The 27,707-nt window shown below is 46.2% G+C and overlaps 1 protein-coding gene across 1 annotated transcript in view; it reads right to left on the bottom strand.

The window, feature by feature from the left end:
• Positions 1-27,707, bottom strand: part of LOC124803439 (coiled-coil domain-containing protein 170) — a 424,326-nt gene that overhangs the window by 313,655 nt on the left and 82,964 nt on the right. Inside the window, exons 2-3 of the mRNA XM_047264624.1 lie at positions 19,602-19,684; positions 4,012-4,143 (exon numbers count right to left, since the gene is read on the bottom strand). Coding sequence (XP_047120580.1) covers positions 4,012-4,143; positions 19,602-19,684 — 215 coding nt within the window. The remainder of the gene's footprint in view (positions 1-4,011; positions 4,144-19,601; positions 19,685-27,707) is intronic.

The following is a 27,707-nucleotide window of genomic DNA, read 5'->3' as shown; positions in this document are numbered from 1 at the left end:
AATGAGAATTGAAGATGTTCCTGACCACGAGATACGTCTCCGATTTGCAGCTAATTCTCAGTCCACCGGAAGCGGCCAAGGATTCGTCAGGTGTATGTGCAACACATAATGCCGAAATATGAGGTGGCTTTGTTGTGAAAAAGAAATTAAGTGCAATTGCTGCAACAAGTAGATCATGCCAGTCCTGCTTTGTGTTTTACAGATAACAACATTCTGACCCTATTCTTCTTTAAGTTGTGAAATATATGTATAAGATCAAATTGGCAAAATGTAAAGCGTTTTTTTGTGAAGAAGAGAAGCGAGTACTTACTGTAACAGTTTCAAATGCTTATTGGTTAATAAAGGCTTCTCACATTGTGCCCTTTTAATATTTTGCATAAATGGTACTGATCATTCTGTATAATGCCTAGGAATTACATAGAAAGCCCAGGAAAAGTATACAACAATTTTACAGAAAACCTGTGTTTCATTCTTTGCCTAAAATCATACGATATTTTACATATTACCTATGACTTCTATAGAATACCACGATTTCACACAACGCCGATAACATAAATACGACTTACCCATACGTAACCCTTTACTGCTCGCATTATTGCACGACACATTTCCGTGACTCTATGTAAAATACTGTGTGGTGAAACAGCACTTGTAAATTTCAAGCATTCGAAAGAATTGCCGGTAGCAGGTTTCTTAGTGTAATAGATAAGCGACGACTTGATGGAGCTGCGCCTCTCATTGCATTACTTTCTGTTTTTGCTGATGGGGTACAGACGTCCGCAGAAATTTATCGGAAGGTGAGGGGAAGAGGCGAGGGCGGGTAAGTACCCATGTTCGGGAACGCCAGTGTACAGGGAGAGTCATTTCCAGTAATGTCTCAAATATCGGACCACAACACACAAAACTTTATGATAATCTTTGTTTCTTTTTTTTTTTGTTGAAACTCAATTCTCTCAATATGTTTTCGTGAGCGATCTATGACGCTCATTCAATCAGTTTTTCATCCATCTTGTTTTCTGCTTTCATCGAAGTAGAGAAAGAATGGAAATAGCTTTAATTGGCTCGTTGGTCACGAAATAATAGTCCCAGAATATTTCTGGACCCGTTTTTTAATTCATTACGCGTTTCGGGCTCTGCCAATCTTCATATGACCTGATAACAAATATATTTTTTACACTCTTGCAAAATTACACATGTGTGTAAATGGAGCACATGTATTAAACCACCTTATGGTAACAAGACATTTAAGACGTAATACATACCCTTTGATACAAAGTGAACATACAACTTTAACAAAATTGTCAAGTAAGGTCAAAAGCAACAAAGGTTTTACAATTCCACACAGCTAAATAAGATTTCACAAACGTTTAAGGGTTCTTATTTTTTTAGTTATAAAACCTATGTTGCTTCTGACGTCATTTGACACCTTTGTCAAAGATACATAGTGTGTTTGAAAAAGAACTCCCTAGTTTTAATTTGTCGTAGAATGTGTACAAAGTGACATACGGTATTCTAGTTCGTGGTGTTTGGTTCATCAACTCTCCAAGTTTGGCTCCCCCGCAGTTGGCAGGTCTGCACCAGTATTGTCTTTCCAGGCGTGCGTGCAGTGCAGTGCAGGGCAACTCTGCAAGAATGTGTTCTCCGCAACAGAAAGCGCATTGTGTTGTTTGGCTTCTGAAAACTGAGTCAGTTATAACAGTGCAACGTAATTTAAGACGTCAGTATGGTGGTGAAACACCTACGGCAATAACCATCCGTCATTGGCTAAAGTCTTTCAAGGAAACCGGTAGTGTTTTAAAAGCAAAATCACCAGGCAGACCGAGAACTTCTCAAGATGTTGTTGAACAGATCCGTGTTTCATGCGTTTTTCCACCAAGATGGCGCCCCACCTCATTACAGTAACCAGATGAGTACGGCTCTTGAGGCTTCCAGGAATGTGGATAGGCAGGGCTGGCCCAATATCTTGGCCACCACGAAGCCCAGACTCAACCCCACTGGACATTTTCTTTTGGGGATACTTAAAAAATCACTTATGGGCAAGAATCGTCGAGGCGGTTGCGACAGTTACACTGAAATGTGTGTGCAGAGCAACAAGTGGATCCCATGTCGAAGTCTGTTAACATTAAGCAAAACTTGAAGGAATTCTCTTTCATGGTATGTACTCATTGATATAATTTTTCATTAATTTCTCCATTAAATTTATACTTAAACTAGGGAGTCCTTTTTCAAACACCCTGAGTCAAATGTAAACAAATATTTTTTTAAATATTATTTATTGTGCAGAAGTGGTACAAAGCTGTATCACTTTTCAACATAATCTCCCCCACGCTCAATGCAAGTCCTCCAGCGGTTACAAAGTGCATAAATTCCTTTACAAAAAAGTTCTTTTGGTAGTCCGCACAACCACTCATGCACCGCGTGGCATACCTTTTCATCAGAACGGAACTTCTTTCCTCCCACTGCGTCTTTGAGTGGTCCAAACAGATGAAAATAACTTGGGGCAAGGTCTGGTGAGTATGGTGTATGAGGAAGACACTCAAAATGCAGGTCTGTAATTGTTGCAACTGTTGTACGGGCGGTGTGGGGCCTTGCATTGTCCTGTTGCAAAAGGACACCTGCCGACAGCAGTCCACGTCGCTTTGATTTGACTGCAGGCCGCAGATGTTATTTTAGGAGATCTGTGTATGATGCATTGGTAACAATGGTCTCTCCAGGCATGCAATGCTCCAAAATGACGCCTTTTTCGTCCCAAAAGAGAGTCAGCATAACCTTCCCTGCTGATGGTTCTGTCCGAAACTTCTTTGGTTTTGGTCATGAGGAATGGCGCCATACCTTGCTCGCTCTCTTCGTTTCCGGTTGGTGGAAGTGAACCCAGGTTTCGTCCCCAGTAACGATTCTTACAAGGAAGCCATCACCTTCTCGTTCAAAGCGCCAAAGAAGTTTTTCACAAGCATCTACACGTCGCTCTCTCATTTCAGGAGTCAGCTGCCGTGGCACCCATCTTGCAGACACTTTGTGAAACTGGAGCACATCATACAGAATGTGGTGTGCTAACCCATGACTAATCTGTAAACATGCTGCAATGTCATTCAGTGTCACTCGGCGGTTTTCTTTCACTATGGCTTCAACTGCTGCAATGTTCTGTGGTGCCACAACCTGGACGAGGAGCATCTTCCACTGAAGTCACACCATTTGCGATCTTCCTACACCATTCGTAGACTTGCTGCTCTGATAAACATGCATCACCGTACTGAACCTTCATTCGTCGATGAATTTCAATAGGTTACACACCTTCACTACGAGAAAACCGAATAATAGTACGCTGTTCTTCCCTGGCGCAAGTCGCAAGTGGGGCGGCCATCTTTATACTGATACTGCGACGGTATGAGTGCATCTGCACTATGCTGCCACCTACAGGCCATTCTGCACGCCGTTTGTAGCACGCTTACCAACTTACGGGATAACAGCGCGAGATTTCGATGTGTTATTACAAATTTAAGGTTTTCATTTGACTCACCCTCATATATATATATATATATATATATATATATATATATATATATATATATATATATAATCTGAATATGGGGAGAACCCGAAACGCTTAATGAATAAAAAAAGGGTCCAGAAATATCCTGTGACTATTATTTTACGACCAGTCAGCCATTTTAAGGCTATTTCTATTCTTATGATTATAGTGGTCGCATGGTTCCACAACTGCTTTCAGTCACGTCTACGAAGTAGAGCCATTATCACTGCAGCAGCATATTTATAACCAACATTCCAAACCATTTGATTTGATTTCGTGGAAGATATTATCTGCAATATAGCTGAGCAGTCCATGGAAAACGCCGATAATATTGCACAGTATTATTGACCGTCGAGGGGGTATTTCCCACTTACGGTCGCTTCCATCAGCCACTGCGACACGTGTCAAGTAGGTACGCGCGGACAGCGCGTGACGTAGCATGCGCCGCGCTCTGGTGTCGGCAGCTGCAGCTGCAGGCATACCTGAACCCTCTTGCGCAGCGACGTGATGATGGATGTCTGCCGGGCGTTCTGCTCCCGCAGCTGCTCAGCCTCCGATTGCAGCTCCGACAGCCGCTGCTCGCGCGACCGCAGCTGTGCTCGCGCATCTCCAAGCTGCGAACAACACAGTACAAGGAGGTGTGGTTAAAAAACACGTCTCATCAAACATACACAGTCCTCAGCTGGCGATTTGGCGATTTAGGGTAGAGCAATGTAGTGGTACTATCATTATTCTCTGTTTATCGTAAAACTTTGGGGTACCCATTCCTCCGCGTTTGTCGGCATGTCACTAGAATCTCGCATAAACCGAGTCCTGTCAAATACAGTCGCTACCGCAATGCATCTCGCACGTCACCCTTAAGGGCACTATATTTATTAATCATGCAAAAATCTAATTTCTGTAACTTTATTAAATTCTGTAATCTGTCCTGATTACGTTGATATATACATTAATGGGTATAGAACGAAATTTGAGCTCTGTATACGGAATTTTAGATTTATGGTCGTTATACATCTACATCTACATGGATACTCTGCAAATCACATGTAAGTGCCTGGCAGAAGGTTAATCGAACCGCCTTCACAATTCTCTATTATTCCAATCTCCTGTAGCGCGCGGAAAGAATGAACACCTATATCTTTCCATACGAGCTCTGATTTCCCTTATTTTATCTGGTGATCGTTCCGCCCTATGTAGGTCGGTGTCAACAAAATATTTTCACATTCGGAGGAGAAAGTTAGTGATTGGAATTTCGTGACTAGATTCCTTCGCAACGAAAAACGCCCTTCTTTTAATGATTTCCAGCCCAAATCCTGTATCATTTCTGTGACACTCTCTCCCATATTTCTCGATAATACAAAACGTGCTGCCTTTCTGTGAACTTTTTCGATGTACTCCGTCAGTCCTACCTGGTAAGGTTCCAACACCGCGCAGCAGTATTCTAAAAGAGGACGGACAAGCGAGGTGTAGGCAATGTCCTTAGTAGGTCTGTTACCTTTTCTAAGTGTCCTGCCAATAAAACGCAGCGTTTGGTTAGCCTTCCCCACAACATTTTCTATGTGTTCTTACCAATGTAAGTTGTTCGTAATTATAATACCTAGGTATTTAGTTGAATTTACGGATTTTAGATTAGACTGATTTATCGTGTAACCGAAGTTTAACGATTTCCTTTTAGCACTCATGTGGATGACCTCACACTTTTCGTTATTTAGGGTCAACTGCCACTTTTCACACCATTCAGATATTTTTTATAAACCGTTTTGCAATTTCTTTTGATCTTCTGATGACTTTATTAGTAGATAAACGACAGCGTCATCTGCAAACAACCGAAGACGGCTGCTCAGATTGTCTCCCAAACCGTGTATATAGATAAGGAACAGCATAGGGCCTATAACACTACCTTGGGGAACTCCTGAAATCACCTCTGTTTTACTCGATGACTTTCCGTCAATTACTACGAACTGTGACCTCTCTGACAAGAAATTGCAAATCCAGTCACATAACTGAGACGATATACCACAAGCACGCAATTTTTCTACGAGCTGCTTATGCGGTATAGTGTCAAAAGCCTTCCGGAAATCCAGGAATACGGAATCGATCTGAAACCCTTGCCGGACGGAGTGGCCGAGCGGTTCTAGGCGCTACAGTCTGGAACCGAGCGACCGCTACGGTCGCAGGTTCGAATCCTGCCTCGGGCATGGATGTGTGTGATATCCTTAGGTTAGTTAGGTTTAAGTAGCTCTAAGTTCTAGGGGACTGATGACCTCAGCAGTTAAGTCCCGTAGTGCTCAGAGCCATTTTTTTGAAATCCCTTGTTAGTAGCACTCAGCACTTCATGTGAATAAAGAGCTAGTTGTGTTTCACAACAACAATGTTTTCTAAACCCATGCTGACTGTGTGTCAATAGATCGTTTCCTTCGAGGTAATTCATGATGTTCGAACACAATATATGTTCTAAAATCCTGCTGCATATCGACGTTAACGATATGGGCCTGTAATTTAGTGGATTACTCCTACTACCTTTCTTGAATACTGGTGTGACCTGTGCAACTTTCCAGTCTTTGGGTACGGATCTTTCGTCGAGAGAACGGTTGTATATGATTGTTAAGTATGGAGCTAATGTATCAGCATACTCCGAAAGGAACCTAATTGGTATACAGTCTGTACCAAAAGACTTGCTTTTATTAAGTGATTTGAGTTGCTTCACTACTCCGAGGATATTTACTTCTACGTTACTCATGTTGGCAGCTGTTCTCGATTCGAATTCTGGAGTATTTACTTCGTCTTCTTTTGTGAAGGCATTTCGGAAGGCTGTGTTTAGTAAATCTACTTTGGCAGCACTGTCTTCGATAGTATCTCCATTGTTATCGAGCAGAGAAGGAATTGATTGTTTCTTGTCGCTAACATACTTCACATACGACCAGAATCTCTTTGGATTTTCTGCCAGGTTTCGAGACAAAGTTTCGTTGTGGAAACTGTTATAGGCATCTCGCATTGAACTCAGCGCCAAGTTTCGAGCTTCTGGTTCAAATGGCTCTGAGCACTATGGGACTCAACTGCTGAGGTCATTAGTCCCCTAGAACTTAGAACTAGTTAAACCTAACTAACCTAAGGACATCACAAACATCCATGCCCGAAGCAGGATTCGAACCTGCGACCGTAGCGGTCTTGCGGTTCCAGACTGCAGCGCCTTTAACCGCACGGCCACTTTGGCCGGCTCGAGCTTCTGTAAAGGATCGCCAATCTTGGGGATTTTGCGTCACTGCCGTGCCCCCTTTGTTTCAATTGTAGAAAAATGTTTGTATTTCGCAAAACAACTGGAAAAAGTCTCTGTTTCCAGTGCTTCTGTTTGGTACATGCAGCATGTCCCTCCTAAGAGTCATCGGGCGCGTTTTATCTGGTATTTCCGCTGAAATCTGCAATTTCGTCTTTGCAATGAGTTGCTGGAGTCAGCCCCTAACAAATACTGGCCATCACGTTTTCATGCAACGACAGCGTCGACGGACAGCGTCGGTTTGTTTCCCGTTACAAACAAAATCATTTTCAAAACAGAATTTTCGAGTTTTGGCGTTTTCTTGGACGCCAATGAGCTTAGGCAAATGGGCGGTGTTCCTTGTCAGAAGTTATCCCTTCCACAGCGCGATTTTGTCTTTAAATGCGTCCACTTGCGCCATGAAATCAGAAATAAGGTGCTTCTCCTCGTCTCCAGTCAACTATATTTAAAATTCAAGATCAGAAATAACCTCGGATATTTTAATTATCATTCTTGCTTCCCTTTTTTCTTGAGAAATTCAACAATAGGGGCGCTTAAATTGAAATGTCCTTCGACCTAACGAACGTATCTCGCAGCGTCATGTAACGTTGAAACGGTACAGTAGTTTCCGCTCTATAAGTAGCAGGTTTCGCTGCTCGCTCGCACCGGGAAATAGAAACAGAGGCGGCTCCGCAGCCAATTTTATTACACGACGCGGCCGGCCGCGGGTGCAACAGAACCCATGTGGACGGGTGGAAAGAAATGTGTCAGGCTTCATAATACGTATTTATATGTGTCGTGTATTATGCATTTCTTGTACGTGAATGTGAATCTGCACTTGAACTTTCCTAATCGTCCTCACACCTTTCCGTAAAGCGTGGCCAAATCTTTGTTGGGAAGTAGTTCTGTAGTTTAGTGCCAACCTTACTCCTGGGTAGGGGATCAGAGAGATAGCACAGGCAGGTAAAAGTCAAAGACTTTCCAGTGTCACAAGATTTGGGGTGGAGAGGTTGGTCACGGCCAAGTGGTTCGACCATCCCCTCCACCGGGGCCCAGGAAGACCTCCTGGGATGCCTGCCATATTCAGGGGTGTTACAGAAGACGGGTAAGTGAGCAGATATACCCTCAGTGCGTCTGTCTCGATGTTCACGCGTGGAAGAGAGGTATTTGAATATTTGTACTAATTATTTTATTTACAGCTTCGGATTGTGTAAGGAAATGAATGATCTCGTTAATTTAGGAAATTTGACCCCCTGTGTTAATGTATCTTGTCCCCAATTTGCCCGTTATGCTCCTCACATAGTGGATGTCCTATGTAAAATATTGGGAGACTTGGGTGGTATACATTTGGCCAACGCAATTCCGACTTGCCCGTAGAAATGTGCGTGCAGAATAGTATACAATATACCCGAACTATAAGTTGTAAAATTGTAATATCTGTAAACTGGAACAATTGCTGCAATCGCTGTAAAATCGAGTGATAATATTTAAAGTAAGTACGTAATCAATTGTCATCAATCTTTAACATACCTTAAAAATCACATAGGAGTCCAGTTAAAGGAATTCATTTAAAAATAGAAGATATAGAATGCAGGGACCCACACATCAGCGTGTGAGCCCTCCAGCCCCTTGGCTAGTATCGTACAGAAAGGGCAGGCTCTCTAGGTAGCGCTCTCAAGCTCCCCTCCCCAGTTATCCGTTGCGCAATTTTTCATTCAGGGCTTGACGTCATCAACTTTCATCTGGCGTCCCTCGACTAGGAGGTATGACGGGAAACTTTCAACGTGTCCACACTCCTCGTTCATTTCAGTCAAAAATTGTTCCAATTGATGACGTAATAACGCGTGAGACTTTATAGGATTTACTATTGCACTGCCAATTCCATCACGTGTTCCATGCTTCGCGATGTACAGAACCATGCATACAATTCATCTGTCGCTCGTGATGTTTAGCTTTCTTTGTCAAATATATTTTTAAATTCTTTCTGCGTAGTGTTGCAATGCTGTTTCACAGCAGATCTGCGGTACCCGTCGATAATGGATATTGAGGCTTATCATCCTTCTTGCTGTACCGGAGATCTTCGCAAAAGCGATCGGCAACTCTTCGGGCACCCCGGACACGCGTGCTGCCTACACGGCCCCTGCATGCCCCAGTGTTGCGAACTCGCCCTGTCGCAGTAACGGATGGACACCAGGCGGCAGTACCATCGCTAGCAGAGGCCGCCACTTCCAAGGAACCTATTCGCATCCGCCACACACCTGACTAGAAAACAGTGCCGAGAGTATTCCGCAGCCGCCGCTATAAAGGTCGGCGCCAGAGCTGCACAGCGTGCTACAGGTTGGATCCTATAAAGTGTTTTCTTGTACGAGTGCGTTTCGGTTACGTATCGTTCTACTTTTCACCGTATGCCAGCGTTGTTTACCTGAGTTTTCGGCGTTGGTATGTCGTAGTTTTTGCCCCAGATTAGCTGGGATGTTTTTGGCGTGCGTAGTCCTCTCGTGCTCGGCCCCTGGCTACGTCAGGTAGACCCATGTCCATGGAGGAGTACGCGGAGCGACCTTAGCGGCTCTCCAACTCTGCCATCGCCGCCGCTCGGGGTGAATCGCGTCGGAAACGCCGCTCACCCCGGCTTCCAGTCGCGCCTGATGTTCCGCCCACCTCGCAGCGGGCGAAGGATCGTTTGAATCGCGAAAACCGTCACAAATCGCCAGTGGGTACCACCGGCACTGAAACCGATCACCGTAATCACCGTGACGACTGTCCACCGTCTCGTGCCAGGGACCGTTCTTCGGTGTCGTCGTCGTCGTCCGACGACTCACTTGACCGCTTAGGGATCTTTCTCGTAGTGAGGCGGTGGACGCCTCGGCTGTGTCTGACCACCACCCAACTGTACCTATGAGTGCACCTCTTCCTACGCTGTCCCGCCACTGCGGCGAGTCTTTTGGGCACCCTGACCCAGTCGGAAAGTCCTCTGGCCGTCGCTCCAGACGTTCCTCTGCCCATGCGGGCCATAGTGGCAGTGGATTGTGCTCTGATACCTCCCTCCCAGTGGACACTGCACCAGATGGTCCTGTGAATGAGAAAATGGCTAATGCTCCAACCCCCCTTCTCAAGAGACCCTCTGTGAATCCCTCTTAAGAAAGAGAACATGCCCCCTATTATGGTATATAATGTCACTAATTATGCAAAACTGAACATTGAGCTCCAACGGCCCATTTTCGGCCAATTGCGAGCTGTTTACCCATAAGATCATGTGAAACACCTGCTCAACTATCTTACCATTCCCGACCTTTTAAAATCAAAGGTGGTGCCGTACATTACTCACCAGACGTCGGATAATCACCAAATCAAAATCGTCATCAAGGACTTGCTACAAGAAGTTACAGCAGAGGATGTCCAGGCGAAACTACTTCACCTCCATTTAGAAGACCCTTCGGTCCACCAGTAAAGCAAGAGGGATCCCGAGACATGGGCGTTGATCCCCTGCCCTACCCACGTCGTCTCCCTTTCCCAGAGGGAGGACATAGAGTGGATTTACCAAAGTCGGTACCTTCTGTACACGAAGGTCTAGATTGAATCGTATGAGGACCGCAATGGGCCAGTCATCTATCACAAATACCAACGTTTACGACATACTGGGAATTGAAACTTCCTGGCAGATTAAAACTGTGTGCCGGACCGAGACTCGAACTCGGGACCTTTGCCTTTCGTGGGCAAGTGCTCTACCAACTGAGCTACCCAAGCACGACTCACGCCCCGTCCTCACACCTTTACTTCTGCCAGTACCTCGTCTCCCACCTTCCAAACTTTACAGAAGCTCTCCTGCGAACCTTGCAGAACTAGCATTCCTGAAAGGAAGGATATTGCGGAGACATGGCTTAGCCACAGCCTGGGGGATGTTTCCAGAATGAGATTTTCACTCTACAGTGGAGTGTGCGCTGATATGAAACTTCCAGGCTGTGACTAAGCCATGTCTCCGCAATATCCTTTCTTCCAGGAGTGCTAGTTCTGCAAGGTTCGCAGGAGAGCTTCTGTAAAGTTTGGAAGGTAGGAGACGAGGTACTGGCAGAACAGAAGCTGTGAGGGCGGGTTGTGAGTCGTGCTTGGGTAGCTCAGTTGGTAGAGCACTTGCCCGCGAAAGACAAAGGTCCCGAGTTCGAATCTCGGTCCAGCACACAGTTTTAATCTGCCAGGAAGTTTCATATCAGCGCACACTCCGCTGCAGAGTGAAAATCTCATTCTGAATACTGGGAATTACTGCTCACTGCCGTTGCAGTGTGTTAAGTGTGCTGGACCACATTTCGTGGAGAACTGCATGCTCCCTGCCTCAGACAAACCTACCTGAGCCAGGTGTTTGGGCAGAACCCACGATCCTCACCATATGGCATCCTGGAGGGGGTGCAGGTACCCTGTTTACCAGCAGGCACTGAAGTCTTCACTCTGTCCCAAAAGGAAACCACAATGGGACACCAACAACTTTCCTGTTTTGTGGGGCCAGCCTGGTGCGTCGGCCTCAGCAGCTGCTCTGGTACCAGCCACTCTGGCACTGGACTGTTCTGTGGCACCTATGCCTCCTTCTGTCCAGACTCTTGTGACATCCTTTGCTGCTGCAGCCCAGTCTCCTCCTCATTGTCCATCTTTCATGATGGCTTCCACTGCTCACCACCTACAGGAGCCAGCAGCAGCCCTCTCCAGTCCAAATGTGGCTGGATCCTGGCCCTCTGCTCCTACCTCCACTCTGCATACTACTACACCCACCCCTGCCGACACAGGGGAAAGCAGGGTGATGCATCCTTTTGGGAGGACATGCCTGAAATCTTCCAGGTCATCTCCTCCTTCATGACACCCCACATCTGGGCTGTTACTTGTGACACTGCACACAAAATCCGTCGGTCGGAGGACGGGCTTAATCAAATATTGTTGTAATGGCGAATCGACCACCACACCACCACCACCCCCCTCGGGATCTTGTCACCTGTATTTCTAATGCCAATGGCATAAAACAGATGAAGATGGAGTTGAATGCCTTCCTCCATGACCATTGTGTGGATGTTTTACTGGTCACAGAAACACACCTCAAACCAGCGGACGATTTCCACCTTCACAACATGGTGTGTTACCACTCTGACCGCCTCGACAGCTGTGATGGAGGCATGGCAGTGTTCCTCAACAAAGCACTTGTCCATACTCAAGAGACTCTCCAGCCAATGGAACACACAGATGCCACTGTGGTTACCACACGCCTTGGTGCCATTACCTTTAGGGCAAACAGTGTATTTGAGCCCAAACAAGCCACTGTTGGAAGCAGACCTCCGCACATTGACATCCTTTGACAGGCTAATCATTGGGGCGGGTCTCAATGCCAAGCACCCAGCTTGGCATTCTTTGGCCTATAACCCCAAAAGCGAACTCCTCCTTGACCTGGAAGGTACTTTAAGAATATCAGTCTATGGCCCCCACGAACCTACCAATATCCCAGTCCGTTCTAACTGCCAGCCAGATATTCTGGATGTGACCATCTTCAAAAACATCGCTGCTCAGTTTTCATTAGAAGTTCTCCACAAACTGGCCTTCAACCATGACCCAGACCTCCTGCACCTCACTGATGCTGCCCTTGCATTTGATGTTCATTCCACTGCGATCCTCAACGATTGGTTCACGTTTTCCAGGGTACTTAATAACACCACTCGACACGACCTCAGCTTGACACCAGCCAATATAGTACATGTTGTGGATTATCTTACTGTGAAAATACAGAAATCAGTTAAACTCTCCACCTCCATTGTATCTTGGGCTTTAACCCCCTTGAACGATTTGCCTCCCCTTTTATGGGAGATGAAGGTGCAAAAGAACTGCTACTGCCGGAGGTGGAAGCCGTTTTGCGATCTTCGGGACAAACACCAAATGAGACGCCTCCAGCGCGAATTCTGCTACTGCCTCGCCGATTGGAGGCCCAAACAATGGAGGACAGGATGTCTGGTTTCCTCCTCCACCATAGGTCTGACTGGGCTGTCATTCACGCCCTGTGGCGTTCTATGCCGGCGACTGTCCATCTTATTCACACGGCAGCAGGCTTATTCTATGATATCCTCCAAATTGTGGAAACGCCGGCGGATTCGTTCGAGGCCCAAAACCGCCCCCTTGTCCAGAACCTTACTCCAGACGAACTACAGGACGAACACAATGTCCTGACAGCTGTTGTCGCTTTCTACTACCGCCCACCCCAGTCTGCCCCCTCCTTACGTCCATGGCAGAAATTCAGTATATCCTACGACGGAAACGTGGCCGGTCGGCCCCTGGATTGGATGGAATTTGTTCACCAAGATTTTAAACTGTTGTCTCACGTCTGGCCTTTACCCCATCGGTGGAAACAAGCGAAGCTGATTGCGATCCCCAAGCGGTTCAAGGACCCTACGGTCCCCACCAACAACAGGCCCATCAGCCTCCTAAATACTATGGCTAAGATCCTTGAATCTGTGATCCTCCACCGACTTTCCCAACCTCTGGTGGCGGCTGGGACGATCCGACCTGAACAGTTTGGATTCACTTCGCACCTCTCTGCCGAACTTCAGGTCCTACAGATCACTGAAAACATCAACAAAGGCTTCAACACCATCAAGTCGACAGCTGCCGTTTTTCTGGATTTGCAGAACGTCTATGACAAGATCTGGCAAGGCAACCTAGTGCACAAGATGCTGACACGGACCCCTATACTGGATATTTATGTCAAGATCGTGGATGGCTTCCTCCACAGTAGGACTTTCCTAGTGGCTCAATGAGGTTTGCGTTGTGGCCGCCAATTGTCGGTGGGCACTCCACAAGGATTGGTATTGTCTCCCATACTTTTTAATATCTATGTGAATGATATGCCGTCATCCCCGAGTGTATTCCCTCTTCTGCAGTAGGGATCTTACCCTGCATACCAAGCTCCACATCTACCGAGCAACTTTCCTGCGTGCACTCACGTCTGGCTCTGCTGCATGGGCCATGATTAGTGTCACCAGGATGAGGACGTAGCAACGCCTGCAGAACAAGGTTCTCAGGTGGAGCCTGCACGCCCGGACACTCACGAGAATTGTGACTCTCCAAGAGGAAGCGGATATCGTCCCCCACAAGACGACCATATGCAACAATGCGTGGCTTCTCTATGAGAAAGTGGCTGCCCTGTGGGACACTGTCCATGGGTTACGCAATGTTGGGACCACACTTCCACGCCGCTGGCATCGACATCTGCTTTCTCTAACCATCCTAGAGGAATCAGATTCCGACCACGGCTAACGATTGGCCTGGCACGCCCACCTCGGATGCATCCTTTGGCAGGAGTAGCCCCCCATTCTATGTCCACTACTTTCCACCCTACTTGCCCAAGTCGGGCTAAGTTTTCCTGCCTGACTGATGTTGTACTGTCACCGTTGGAGGGTGACACGCTTCCAAAGTGTACTGCAGTGACACAGTGTCACAGCTCTGTGAATGAATTTACTGCCTCACCAACACAGTTAGACCGCGATTTACTGGTGATGCTGTACCGTATCATCTTATACGAAAAAAAAAGCTGCACAGGTCAGTGCCTCCCGCATGCAAATCCTCCAGCGCCTGCAGAATAAGGTGCTTCGGTGGAGCCTGCATGCCCCTCCGCTCACGAGTGTAATTACCCTCTACGAGAAAATGGACATGGCCACTCTCAAGGCGTCCATGCAAGAGAAGGCAAGGTGTCTCTATGCCAAAGTGGAAGCCCTGCGCGACACGGTCGCTGGCTTACATATCATTCGCACCACGACTCCCTGGTACTGGCACCAACACCCTGTTCCTCTCATCATCCTGGAGGACTCAGATTCCAACCACGGCTAACTAGAGCCTTGTTACGGCCACTCTTGAAGCGTTAGTGTTGACTTGACCACTCGATGGTCGTCGACCATCGTAAACCAACAATGTTGATACCTAATGTAGTCAGTAGTTATGTTACCTCTTGCCTGAACTGCCACCGGTCGAGGGTGGTGTGGGACTTCATGTCCCACCACCACACTTTCAATGTGCACTCCAGTGATGTCTTTGGAATGACACCATAGTCGAAGGGAACCGTTTTACCATCCACATAGACAGTAAGACCTTGACCCACCGGTGGAGCTGTATTTCAACATCCCACAAAAAAAAGAATACAAAAAATAAAAATAAAAATAAAAAACATGTACAGGTCAGTTGTTCCGGCATCGAGAGCCTCTCGTATTCTCAGAGCGGGTGCTACTCACACCGTCGTCTCGGGGTGATCTCGAAGTCCATCGTAGGGACCGACGCCTCTGTATTTAGCATTCGTTGTTGTTTCCCTTTGTGCAATCAGGCTGTATACAGGATAGACTTTTCTGTTCCTATGCTGGTGTTATTCAGAACGGCCTCATCGGACTTAGAATATTTTCCATACAAGTATATTTGTCTATGAAGATCCTGATTGTGTTACTTTGTCAGGATCTACAATCACAATACTGTCTTGTCTTCATACCTGTGAGCTATTGTAATTTTGCTTGAAGCAGACGTTTCTTACCTTGGTCAATATACTTTTTTAAACTCTGATCTCTGTTTCACATGTGCCGGTGTGAGCAACACATCACTTCTCCTCTGTGATTCCCATCATTTTTAAAGATTTCCGAGGATAGATCTCTAGACTGCTTCTTTTTGTGTAAAGAGCCATTGAGTCTGTGGACTTGTGTGAGTTTGGATCTGATGGGCGCGACTTGTGTGAGTTTGGATCTGATGGGCGCCCTTACACTTACAAAAACAAACGAATGTGGAGATGAACTAAAAGCGTTGTACACGCATGCACTCGAAATGACCACACAGTCACTTTGTATCACATGCACTGACACACGCACTGAAACCAATTAGAAGGGAAGAGAGCTAATCAAGAAATTAACTAGACAATGTCGTGGCGACCAAAATGAGCCGCATTAAATGCTGGAATAAATTGTCGCATCGCATCGGTAAATGGAATGTCGCAGTATAGCGTGAGGGGCCGACCGAAACTGTGATGTACCGAGTATTGCCGGCCAGCCGAATCTCGGCCTGCACGCGGACAGCACATTGTGCACGCGTGAAATCTTGCACACCGTAACTGACCTTGAGTGAAACATTTAACATGGCGATTGGCAAGGACACTGGACACTTTGAATGCTTTAGCATGCCTCACTGTGTCATTTGCGTTAGAACAACGAAGTAACATCATTACAGCCGATTTCCAGTAACGTCACGGCACGTGGATAGATGAAATATGCGACACGGGGTAGCCGCGCGGTCTGGGGCGCCTTGTCACGTTCCGCACAGCTCCCTCAATCGGAGGTTCGAGTCCTCCCTCGGACATGGGTGTGTGTGTGTGTGTGTGTGTGTGTGTGTGTGTGTGTTGTCCTTAGCGTAAGTTAGTGTAAGTCAGATTAAGTAGTGTGTAAGGTTAGGGACCGATGATCTCAGCAGTTTGGTCCCTTAAGATCTTATCACAAATTTCCAAATAGCGTGCTGAGCGGGTGTTTGTTTACAGTGTGTTTAAACTTATGGCGAACAAAATATAGTTCATCAAGTTAGTGGGAAATTCAGCAGTGAAAGGGGGGGGGGGTAAGCAAGAAGACTCCATACCATCAGAACTATTCTTAGCAACACTGTGGCAAGTTTTCAGGTCCTTAACAAAAAAAGGGAGGGATACATGTTTATGGAACATATACAAGGATTGGTGGGAATGATGGAAACACCGCGAAAAATGCTTGAACATACACTACTGGCCATTAAAATTGCTACACCACGAAGATGACGTGCTACAGACGCGAAATTTAACTGACAGGAAGAAGATGCTGTGATATGCAAGTGATTAGCTTTTCAGAGTATTCACACAAGGTTGGCGCCGGTGGCGACACCTACAACGTGCTGACATGAGGAAAGTTTCCAACCGATTCCTCATACACAAACAGCAGTTGACCGGCGTTGCCTGGTGAAACGTTGTTGTGATGCCTCGTGTAAGGAGGAGAAACGCGTACCATCACGTTTCCGAATTTGCTAAAGGTCGGATTGTAGCCTATCGCGATTGCGGTTTATCGTATCGTGACATTGCTGCTCGCGTTGATCGAGATCCAATGACTGTTAGCAGAATATGGAATCGGTGGGTTCAGGAGGGTAATACGGAACACCGTGCTGGATCCCAACGGCCTCGTGTCACTAGCAGTCGAGATGACAGGCATCCCATCCGCATGGCTGTAACGGATCGTGCAGCCACGTCTCGATCCATGAGTCAACAGATGGGGACGTTTGCAAAGCGACAACCATCTGTACGAACAGTTCTACGACGTTTGCAGCAGCATGAAATGTCAGCTCGGAGACCATGACTGGGGTTACCCTTGATATTGCATTACAGACAGGAGCGCCCTCGATGGTTTAGTCAACGACGAACCTGGGTGCACGAATGGCAAAACGTCATTTTTTCGGATGAATCCAGGTTCTGTTTACAGCATCATCATGGTCGCATCCGTGTTTGGCGACATCGCGGTGAACGCACATTGGAAACGTGTATTCGTCATCGCCATACTGGCGTATCACCCGGCGTGATGGTATGGGGTGCCATTGGTTACACGTCTCGGTCACCTCTTGTTCGAATTGACGGCACTTTGACCAGTGGACGTTACATTTCAGAAGTGTTACGACCCGTGGCTCTACCCTTCATTCGATGCCTGCGAAACCCTACATTTCAGCAGGATAATGCACGACCGCATGTTGCATGTCCTGTACGGGCCTTTCTGGATACAAAAAATGTTCGACTGCTGCTCTGGCCAGCACATTCTCCAGATGTCTCACCAATTGAAAACGTCTGGTCAATGGTGGCCGAGCAACTGGCTCGTCACAATACGCGAGTCACTACTCTTGATGAACTGTGGTATCGTGTTGAAGCTGCATGTGCAGCTGCACCCGTACACGCCATCCAAGCTCTGTTTGACTGAATGGCCAGGCGTATCAAGGCCGTTAATACAGCCAGAGGTGGTTGTTCTGGGTACTGATTTCTCAGGATATATGCACTCAAATTGCGTGAAAATGTAATGACATGTCAGTTCTAGTATAATATATTTGTCCAATGAATACTCGTTTATCATCTACATTTCTTCTTGGTGTAGCAATTTTAATGGCCAGTAGTGTAAATGAGGACCTAGCCAAACCTGCTGGTTGAGCTGTTGTATTTGACCCCGAACGGCACCTGTGCAATGCCCGAATACGTTGCCAGTATGAGTCGTTGTCAGATCTGTGTTCACTATAGTTGTGAGTGCACTGTTTGCAACTGTCGGTCAAGTTTACGTCCCAATAGTGGAAATGTTAAAATGTGTGTGAAATCTTATGGGACTTAAATGCTAAGGTCATCAAATGGTTCAAATGGCTCTAAGCACTATGGGACTCAACTGCTGAGGTCATTAGTCCCCTAGAACTTAGAACTAGTTAAACCTAACTAACCTAAGGACATCACAAACATCCATGCCCGAGGCAGGATTCGAACCTGCGACCGTAGCGGTCTTGCAGTTCCAGACTGCAGCGCCTTTAACCGCACGGCCACTTCGGCCGGCCGCTAAGGTCATCAGTCCCTAAGCTTACACACTACGTAACCTAAATTATCCTAAGGACAGACACACACACCGATGCCCGAGGGAGAACTCGAACCTCCGCCGGGACCAGCCGCACAGTCCAAGATTGCAGTGCCTTAGGCCGCTCGGCTGATCCCGCGCGGCCCGAATAGTGGAACGTGTCGGGAGTTGGGTGATGATTTTGGAGCCATTCATGGTATTCCATGGGTACCCTTGTTACTCTGCAAGGTCACATTAGTGCCAAGGATTATGTGACTATTTTGGCTGATCTGGTCTATTCCATCGTACGATGTTTGTTCTGTAATGGTGATGCTGTGTTCCGAGACGACAGGACCTCTGTTCACACAGCTTGCATCGTCGACGACTGATTTCGTGAGCACAAGGATGAAGCGCCGCATCTTCTCCGTCCGCCGCAGTCACCAGACCTCAGTATGATCCTTTGTGGTCTACATTGGAGAGGAGGATGTTTTATCGCTATCCATGTCTATTTTCGTTACCTGAACTTCTGAACTTTCCGCTGCTTTGACCTAAAGAAAGTGAAAACCATACAGGACCTGTATTTATCAATTGCAACTCGACTGAAGCCAGTTTTGAACACCATCGGTTTAGCTACAACGTATTAGGCATGATATTGTGGTGTAGGTCTGGTGTGTCCATATTTTTGTCCATCCCCTGCATTTCAGTTGTCATCGTCGTGCTCACTAAATTGCGCTATTTACCTCTACTCGAGGTAAACATCGACGATGTGCATAGTGCACAGTCTCATTTGCAGTTTACTATTCAGTGAAACGAAATGTTGTGTGGCGGGGGCCTCCCGTCGGGTAGACCGGTCGCCTGGTGCAAGTCTTTTTTTTAGTTGACGCCACTTAGGCGACTAGCGTGTCGATGAGGATGACATGATGATGAAGACAACACAACACCCAGTCCCAGATCGGAGAAAATCTCCGACCCAGCCGGGAACAGGACCCAGGACCCGCTCGTGGCATTCTGCCGCGCTGACCACTCAAGCTATGGAGGCGGACTTACCATTTAGTGGTGACCGGTTTCGGATGACAAGCATTCATTATCAAGCTTCAAATACTAACGAAAAATTTTACAGACAGTTCTCTTTTTGTAAAGTCTCATTAGTAAAGAGACCTTTTTAGGGACGTATTGATCATATGTACGTATGCCAGTCCGCAGTATAATGCACTTTAAAATATCTCGGTTATCTGTGACTTACCTCGAGCTGTAGGCGATCGCGTTTGTACTGCAGAGCTGCCAACTCACTTCGCAGCGAAGTCGCCATATCGTGGGCCATTTCATCTCCGCCAGACTGTAACAGCACGAGAAATGGGAAACTTAAAGGAAAATTCATCCATCTTTTACGCAAAAACAAAATTTGATAAATTATAGAGAAACAATAAGTCAGGAACTGCAACATATGTTAGGGGTCAAAAAATAATTTAAAAAAACAAATGAAAGGTCATGTTTCCTCTCTACGTAGCAACTGTTTCGATATAAATATATAGATACCTTGATTTTTTAAAATTATACACCCTAAGCTCAGTTAACTTTGTTTCAAACTTCAGAATTCCTCATCTTACTTGAATTAATCATTTGTTGAGGTGCAGATGCTAGAAATGATGTCACGTATCTGAAGAATAGAGAATACGGATTTCCAGTTGGGTTACTGAATCGTCTCGATTGTGTAGCAAGTCCTAAGTGTGTGTGTGTGTGTGTGTGTGCGTGTGTGTGTGTGTGTGTGTGTGTGTGTGTGTGTGTGTGTGTGTGTGTGTGTGTGTGTTTACGTGTATGTGTGTGCCAAACACAAAGGAAAAAAGCTCATTGTTCCTCCACGTCACTTCTGAATGACCCTTGGCAGCTCTGAAACTACTCTGTAAAGATTATCGATCGTTAGAAGACTAGTTTCGTTGCCTTTAATATTCACATGGCCATTGAAACTGCGTAAGCGCTAGCCACACAATTCCTCTTCTTGTAGTGAACATTAAAGGTCAGAATAGCTTTGCTCACCCGTCCTCTCTAATACTCCAGCAAGCCCTTGTGTTGCTAGCTCCAGTCGCGGCGTCGAGCGCAAGCACCCATTGCGTTTAATTAAGTCGTTGCTCATGCGGTTCTGTCAGGAAGCGTATATTACACTGAAGAGCCAAAAAAAAAAAAAAAGAACTGGTACACCTGCCTAATATCGTCTAGGGCACCAGCGAGCGCACACAAGCGCCGCTACACGACCTGACATGGAGTCGACTAATATCTGAAGTACTGCTGGAGCGAACTGACACCACGGATCCTGCAGGGCTGTTCATAAATCCGTTTGAGTACGAGGGGATGGAGATCTCTTCTGAACACCACGTTGCAAGGCATCCCAGATATGCTCAATAATGTTCATGTCTGAGGAGTTTGGTGGCCAGCAGAAGTGTTTAAACTCAGAATAGCGTTCCTGGAGCCACTCTGTAGCGATTCTGAACGTGTGGGCTGCCGCATTATCCTGCTGGAATTTCGCAAGTCCGTCGGAATGCACAATGGATATGAATGGATACACGTGATCAGACGTGTCACCTGTCAGAGTCGTATCGAAACGTATCAGGGGTCGCATATCACTCCAACTGCACATGCCCCACACCATTACAGAGCCTCCACCAACTTGAACGGCCCTCTGCTGATACGGAGGGTCCATGGATTCATGAGGTTGTCTCCATACCAGTACACGGCCATCCGCTCGATACAATTTGAAACGAGACTCGCTCGACCAGGCAACAAGTTTCCAGTCATCAACAGTCTAATGTCGGTGTTGACGGGCCCAGCCGTGGCCTAAAGCTTTGTATCGTGCAGTCATCAAGGGCACAAGAATAGGCCTTCGGCTCTGAAAACCCATATCGATAATGTTTCGTCGAATGGTACACACGCTGACTCTTGTTGATGGCCCTGCACTGAAATCTGTATCAATTTGCGGAAGTGTTGCACTTCTGTCGCGTTGAACGATTCTCTTCCGTCGTCGTTGGTCCCGTTCGTGCAGGATCTTTTTCCAGCCGCAGCGTTGTCGGAGATTTGATGTTTTACCGTATTCCTGATATTCACGGTACAATCGTGAAACGGTCGTAGGGGAAAATCCCCACTTCAACGCTACCTCGGAGATGCTGTGTGCCTTCGCTCGTGAGTTCAAACTCACTTAAATCTTGATAACCTACCATTGTAGCAACAGTAACCGAACTGCGCCAGCCACTTGTTGTCTTAAAGAGGCGTTGCCCCCCGCTGTATTCTGCCTGTTTACATATCTCTGTCCCTCGAAATTTTGGAAATTTGTGGTGAGGTCTTACGGGACCAAACTGCTGAGGTCATTGGTCCATAAGCTTACACACTACTTAATCGAACTAACTTACGCTAAGGAAAACACACACACCCATGCCCGAGGGAGGACTCGAATCTCCGACGGAGGGAGCCGCGCGGACCATGACAAGGCGCCCAAGACCGCGCGGCTACCCACGAGGCTCTCTGTATTTGAATACGCATGCCTACACCAGTTTCTTTCGCGCTTCAGTGTATCTGTGATTTTTTTACGTGTTAATTAGAGTCTATTATCGTTTAAGTGTCTGCATTCTGTTAGAAATTTTCGTTGCGTGATCTGAAACTGAATTTATAGTGTAGTGATAGGCAGAGGCAGCTCAACAGCAGTACTTAGATTGCATCCAGCGACTGCGTGGTTGTTATGTATACGGACGTAGGTTATAGATGGATAAGAAGTCTATTGTGTACGAGTGCAGGGGAAATTGGCCACGGTCGACAGGCTTCCGGCTGCTACCGTGGGCTGCGGTGGTACTGGGGCTCCTGTGACGAATGCTTTGGGACCGCTGGAGCCTACAGTATTGCCTGGGATTCCTGACGTCGCAGCGCCTTTCGATTTGCACAACCTGGCCATTCAACACTCACCTGATGGCGGATAGCAAACAGTGGCAGGGTCGCGAATTTCTGAGCGGATGGCGAAAGTGGGAACCGTGGCGACAGCTGTCCTCCTATGCATTTTAGGTATTTCCCACTGATGAAAGTACATCTGAATCCGAACAGAACGTCTCGCCTTTTGAGACTGGGACTGATATTCCTGAATGCCCCGAACAAGTGTGGAGGGTGTGATTGCTTTTCATAGGGACCTACAAGATTAAAAATGGTTCAAATGGCTCTGAGCACTATGGGACTCAACATCTGAGGTCATCAGTCCCTTAGAACTTAGAACTACTTAAACCTAACTAACGTAAGGACATCACACACATCCATGCCCGAGGCAGGATTCGAACCTGCGACCGTAGCGGCCGCGCGGTTCCAGACTGAAGCGCCTAGAACCACTCGGCCACACCGGCCGGCCCTCCAAGATTAGGCGGGTGATGGAGCCCCTTAGGAGAATAGTGGGTACGTCAGGAAAGAAGGGCGGTGACCTCTCTGTTGCTTGCCGGAGGTCAGGTTTGAGATGTGAGATAGGCTGTTGAGCCCACTGGGCGCAACCGACTACAAATTGTGGCTCAAGTCGGCGCGAATGACGCCTGCTGCCTGAGTTCTGAGGCTATCCTCGGTTCACACGAGCGGTTTGCCGCGTCGGTGAAGTCAGCTGGCCTCAAGATTGGGGTGGGAGCAAAGCTAGTGCCTAGTGGTATCCTTCCTTGAGAATTACACCGAGTTCTATACCCCTGAGCTTTACAGTTTGTAGGCGAGTCGCAGTTGGAGTTCTGCAAGCTCCCCACGATATCGATCTCATTGACTGCATCAATCGATATAAGACCCCTGTCGTCTAGAAGTGTCCTTCTCCCTATCGGGACACGACAAGTCGGTACTCGAGTAGCAGAATACGTGTGGCGTGCACAAGCAGTTTTTTAGGGTAGATAAGTCCTTTCACAGGCTGTATTAAGTTACGGACTTCAGGGATGGAAGAATATATCAGCTCCATTAATCGCAAAGACAACATTCGTCATGGCAGATCAGAGCAAGACACTGTTAATAAAGTTGTAAGGAGTGTGCCAGAACTCTCCATTACATTTATTAAATATTACATTGAGTAACGAAAACAATATAGCCAACTTAAGGCTACTCTTTGCATTGTGTAAGAGTCTGCGATTCTCTGTGGAAATAAATATGCACTCAGATATCGATAGTAACAATCTCAGGGCGAAACATGAGAGCGCGATTCTAAGCATTGTTGTGAGACGAGGTCTGTCTGCGAGAGTACAATTTCTGTAGTGTTGGTAGAGAACTCAGAGACGTCTGTGATGGCAGATCTTACCACACTTAAGGCCTGATTTCATCTATATGGCCAGGAGAAATTTAGATGGCTTAACTACGTTTGAAAATGAATTCAAGGTAAAATTCGCAAGCATATCGTAAAGCGCAGTTGTAGGGTTAGGCTCGTGATTGTTAGTCCGAGTTTACAATGATCCCATATTTTGCTTGTCAGTTAAAGAAGCCTCCATATCCTCCAAATAATAATAATAATTCTCCACATCTAATTCATAAATATGCTGCGGTTATTAAATGTTAATGCAATTTTGAATGGGGGACTGATGCCCTTAGCTGTTTAGTCCCTCTTAAACATTCCAACAACCACCACCACCGCAATTTTGAAACTGAAATAATTTTTTATTGGTACTTATAATGTCATTGTCAGTCATTTCGCCATTATTAATACTTGTCAAACTATTATATGATGATTTACGAAATTTTTAAATAGACTTAATTTATGAAATCCCTTCTTACAAGTTATTTAGTAGTTAACAGGGCCCAAGCATACTCCCTTTTATTAAATTCATTCTTAGTAATAATAAGCTTTAGCCGCTGCTGCTGCATGCTGCTGCGAGTTTCTGTAAACCACGTGGAAAAAGGTAATCATCTAAAGAGGTGAGTGCAAAACTTAGGGCCAGAACAGAGACACCGAGACACCATAACATGTCATGTACTCTAATCCAGTAAATTCCGTTGCACAAGACAGATTCTGTATCACCTGTAAATACATACTCAAATACGCAGTCAGATAGCTTATCCAGATGTTAGTTTTAAGTTTTTCATGTAACGATCTGTTGAGGGCTTAAATGACAGAGAAACTAACACTCATACAACACGCACACAGTCTTATGGAGGTTAGATTCCGATTACTGACAGCTCATGTTGCTTATCGAGTCCATTTTCACAGACGAACATAGGCTTTATTTATTGTAGGTACGTTACAAAGTATTAGTCTATTGCAGGAGCGTCCACGGAAAGGTTCCAGAACTAGTCACGTTTGTGAAAGGTAATAATGCCCACATAGCACTAGCGACAGAAAGCTTCCTGAAACGTTATTTAGCAATGAAATTCCATACTCCTACTGAGCTATGAATCACAAAGGTAGACTGAACGTCATGGACATGAAATAGTCATATCTGAGACTGAAGATGTTGATTATAAATGGACAAAGTTCAAGAGTAGTATAAAATACGCCTTACACACTTAACGTGCTGAGCAAACTTGTGAGGGACTCGGCGTGGTTCGACAGTCGTGTTAGAAGGGGTTGATAGAAGAGATAGAGAAGATCCAACGGAGAGCAGCGCTTCGTTACAGGATCATTTAGTAATCGCGAAAGCGTTACGGAGATGATAGATAAACTCCAGTGGAAGATTCTGCAGGAGAGACGCTCAGTAGCTCGGTACGGGCTTTTGTTGAAGTTTTAAGAACATACCTTCACCGAGGAGTCAAGCAGTATATTGCTCTCTCCTGCGTATATCTCGCGAAGAGACCATGAGGATAAAATCAGAGAGATTAGAGCCCACACAGAGACATACCGACAATCTTTTTTTCCACGAACGATACGAGACTGGAATAGGAGAACCGATAGAGGTACTTAAGGTACCCTCCGCCACACACCGTCAGGTGGCTTGCGGAGTACAGATGCAGATGTAGATGAAAGCATAGAGTGCTTCACTGCGGATTTAAACGTAACCCAAACCTTGTAGTCAAACAAAAACTGAACGATGCCATTATTAGTGTAAGGACAGCCATATGCGAAGTCATCAGAGAAAACTAACGTAAAATTCAATCCACCATTCTAGCTGAAAATCCTAAAAAGTTTTGGTCTTACTTGAAGTTAGTTTAGAGCCATATGTCCAGACTCTCAGTAACCAAAACTGCACTGAAGCGTAGGACGATAGAGAGAAGGTCGCAATACTAAATTTCTTTTTCTAAAATTCTTTCACTGGTGATTATTGTACTGCTAATCCCCTTTTAAAGCGTCCTATGAACGTCTAAATAACAGGTAACGAGGTAAGTGACAGCTGAGATAGAAAATCACTCAACAGACGCAAGGCAACTCCAGCTACAAAGTTCTACATACAGTACGCCGAAGAACTTGCTCCTCTGCTAAAAGTAGTATACCATAGGTCGCTGGAGGAAGGAAACATACCTAATGATTGGAAAAATCCTTAGATAATTCTCAATTTCAAGACGAGACGTCGAAAGGACGCACAAAACTATAGGTCGATATCGCCAATGTCAGTCTGTTGTAGAATTTCAGAGCACGTTTTGTGCTCTCTTACGATGGCGGCCTTCCTGGAGGGATGAAAATCTCCACCGCAGGAGCCAGCATGGATTCCGCAAACAACGCTCGTGTGAAAGCCCACTCTGTTCGTCCACGAGATCCATGAAGGTGTAGATACTAACGTAAAGGTTGATGATTATGTATGTAAGGGGCCCCGTAAAGGATGATGCTGTGTTCCTTGACTTTCAGAAGGGAGTCGATACAATTCCGCAATGTCACAAAATACAAGCCTACAGATTATCATACGAGGTTTTCGATTAGATTGAAGAGCTCCTGGCAAACAGAAAACGCCGTTCTTACCGGAAAGAAATGTTCATACGGAAGAATATCTTCGAGCTTATCAGAAGGAAGTGCTATAGGAACATTAATATTCACATTAGTCCCAGTGCATAATGCCAAAAGTTTCACGAGGTTGTCCGCCGATGGTGTCCTTTATACAAAGAAGTCGCAACGCTAGGAAATTCTAGCGAAATGATGGAAAACCCGCAAGGGATCGACGCTTATTGCTAGGACTGATATTGACTCTATGCATAAACAGATGTAATGTGCTGCTCAGAAATAGGCGTAAAGGCTAGTTATTGAATGACTACACGATTGTCGAACAAGTAATGGAAGCAGTCACTTCAGCGAAATGATTGGGAGTATATGTATGGAACGATTTCAAGTGGAACGACCACATAAAACTAAGCATGTGTAAGACAGATTCTAGATTGAGATTCGCTGGAAGAATCATCCGCAAGTATTGTCCAACCGTGAAGGAGGTAGCTTACAAAACCATCGTTAGACTGATACTTGAATATTTCTCGTCAGTTCTGGACCTGTGCCGTGAAGGGTGGTTCAAATGTCTCTAAGCACTATGAGACTTGAACATCTGAGGTCATCAGTCCCCTAGAACTTAGAACTACTTAAACGTAACTACCTTAAGGACATCACACACACCCATGCCCGAGGCAGGATTCGATCCTGCGACCGTAGCAGCAGCGCGGTTCCGGACTGAAGCGCTTAGAACTGCTCGGCCATAGCGGCCGGCTCGTGAAGGATCAGTTGAGGAAATAGAAATAGGGTGATTGCGCTGTATTACATTTGCCAAGAGCGTTCCGCACGGTACCCCAGTGTGGAGTGGAGTGATACGAATATTTTGATTTGTCACCTTACAGCTGGACGTGTGATACTGAGGCAGTGGTGGGTATTTATAGACACATTTTTTAAAAACTGTCAATGACGTGAGCGAGAGTGTTGCCAGAGGACAGCACAGCACTCATTTGGCGACAAATGGGTCATGGTAACGTGTTCAGCAGGACTGTCGTACAAAGGCTGCTTCTTGGAGTAGGAAGCGAGAGCTAGGTCGTTAACTTCAAACTCGACGAAAACGACGAAGGTGACAGCACCAGGCCAAGTGAAAAGCCGACTGTACCAAAAATTTTAAAGTAGACAAATTCTTATGTCGTTATTCTTGGAGGAGCATAATTACGACACCAAACGAGTTGGCAACTTGGGAGGAGCTAATGCAGAACACTGATGCCAACCACCCAAGAAAGGCCAACGGAATTCTGGTTAGAATAAGAGCTCACGCGTAGACGGGCTTTTTTTTTTTTTAGCCGAGCGAGGTGGCGCATTGGTTAGACACTGGACTCGCATTCGGGAGGACGACGGTTCAATCCCGCATCCGGGCATCCTGATTTAGGTTTTCCCTAAATCGCTCCAGGCAATTGCCGGGATGGTTCCTTTGAAAGGGCGCGGCCGACTTCCTTCCCCGTCCTTCCCTAATTCGATGAGACCGAT

The sequence above is a fragment of the Schistocerca piceifrons genome, chromosome 6 (assembly GCF_021461385.2).
Source record: "Schistocerca piceifrons isolate TAMUIC-IGC-003096 chromosome 6, iqSchPice1.1, whole genome shotgun sequence".
NCBI lineage: Eukaryota > Metazoa > Arthropoda > Insecta > Orthoptera > Acrididae > Schistocerca > Schistocerca piceifrons.
Note: the sequence above shows the minus strand (reverse complement) of the source record. Positions and strands in the feature narration are given on the sequence as shown.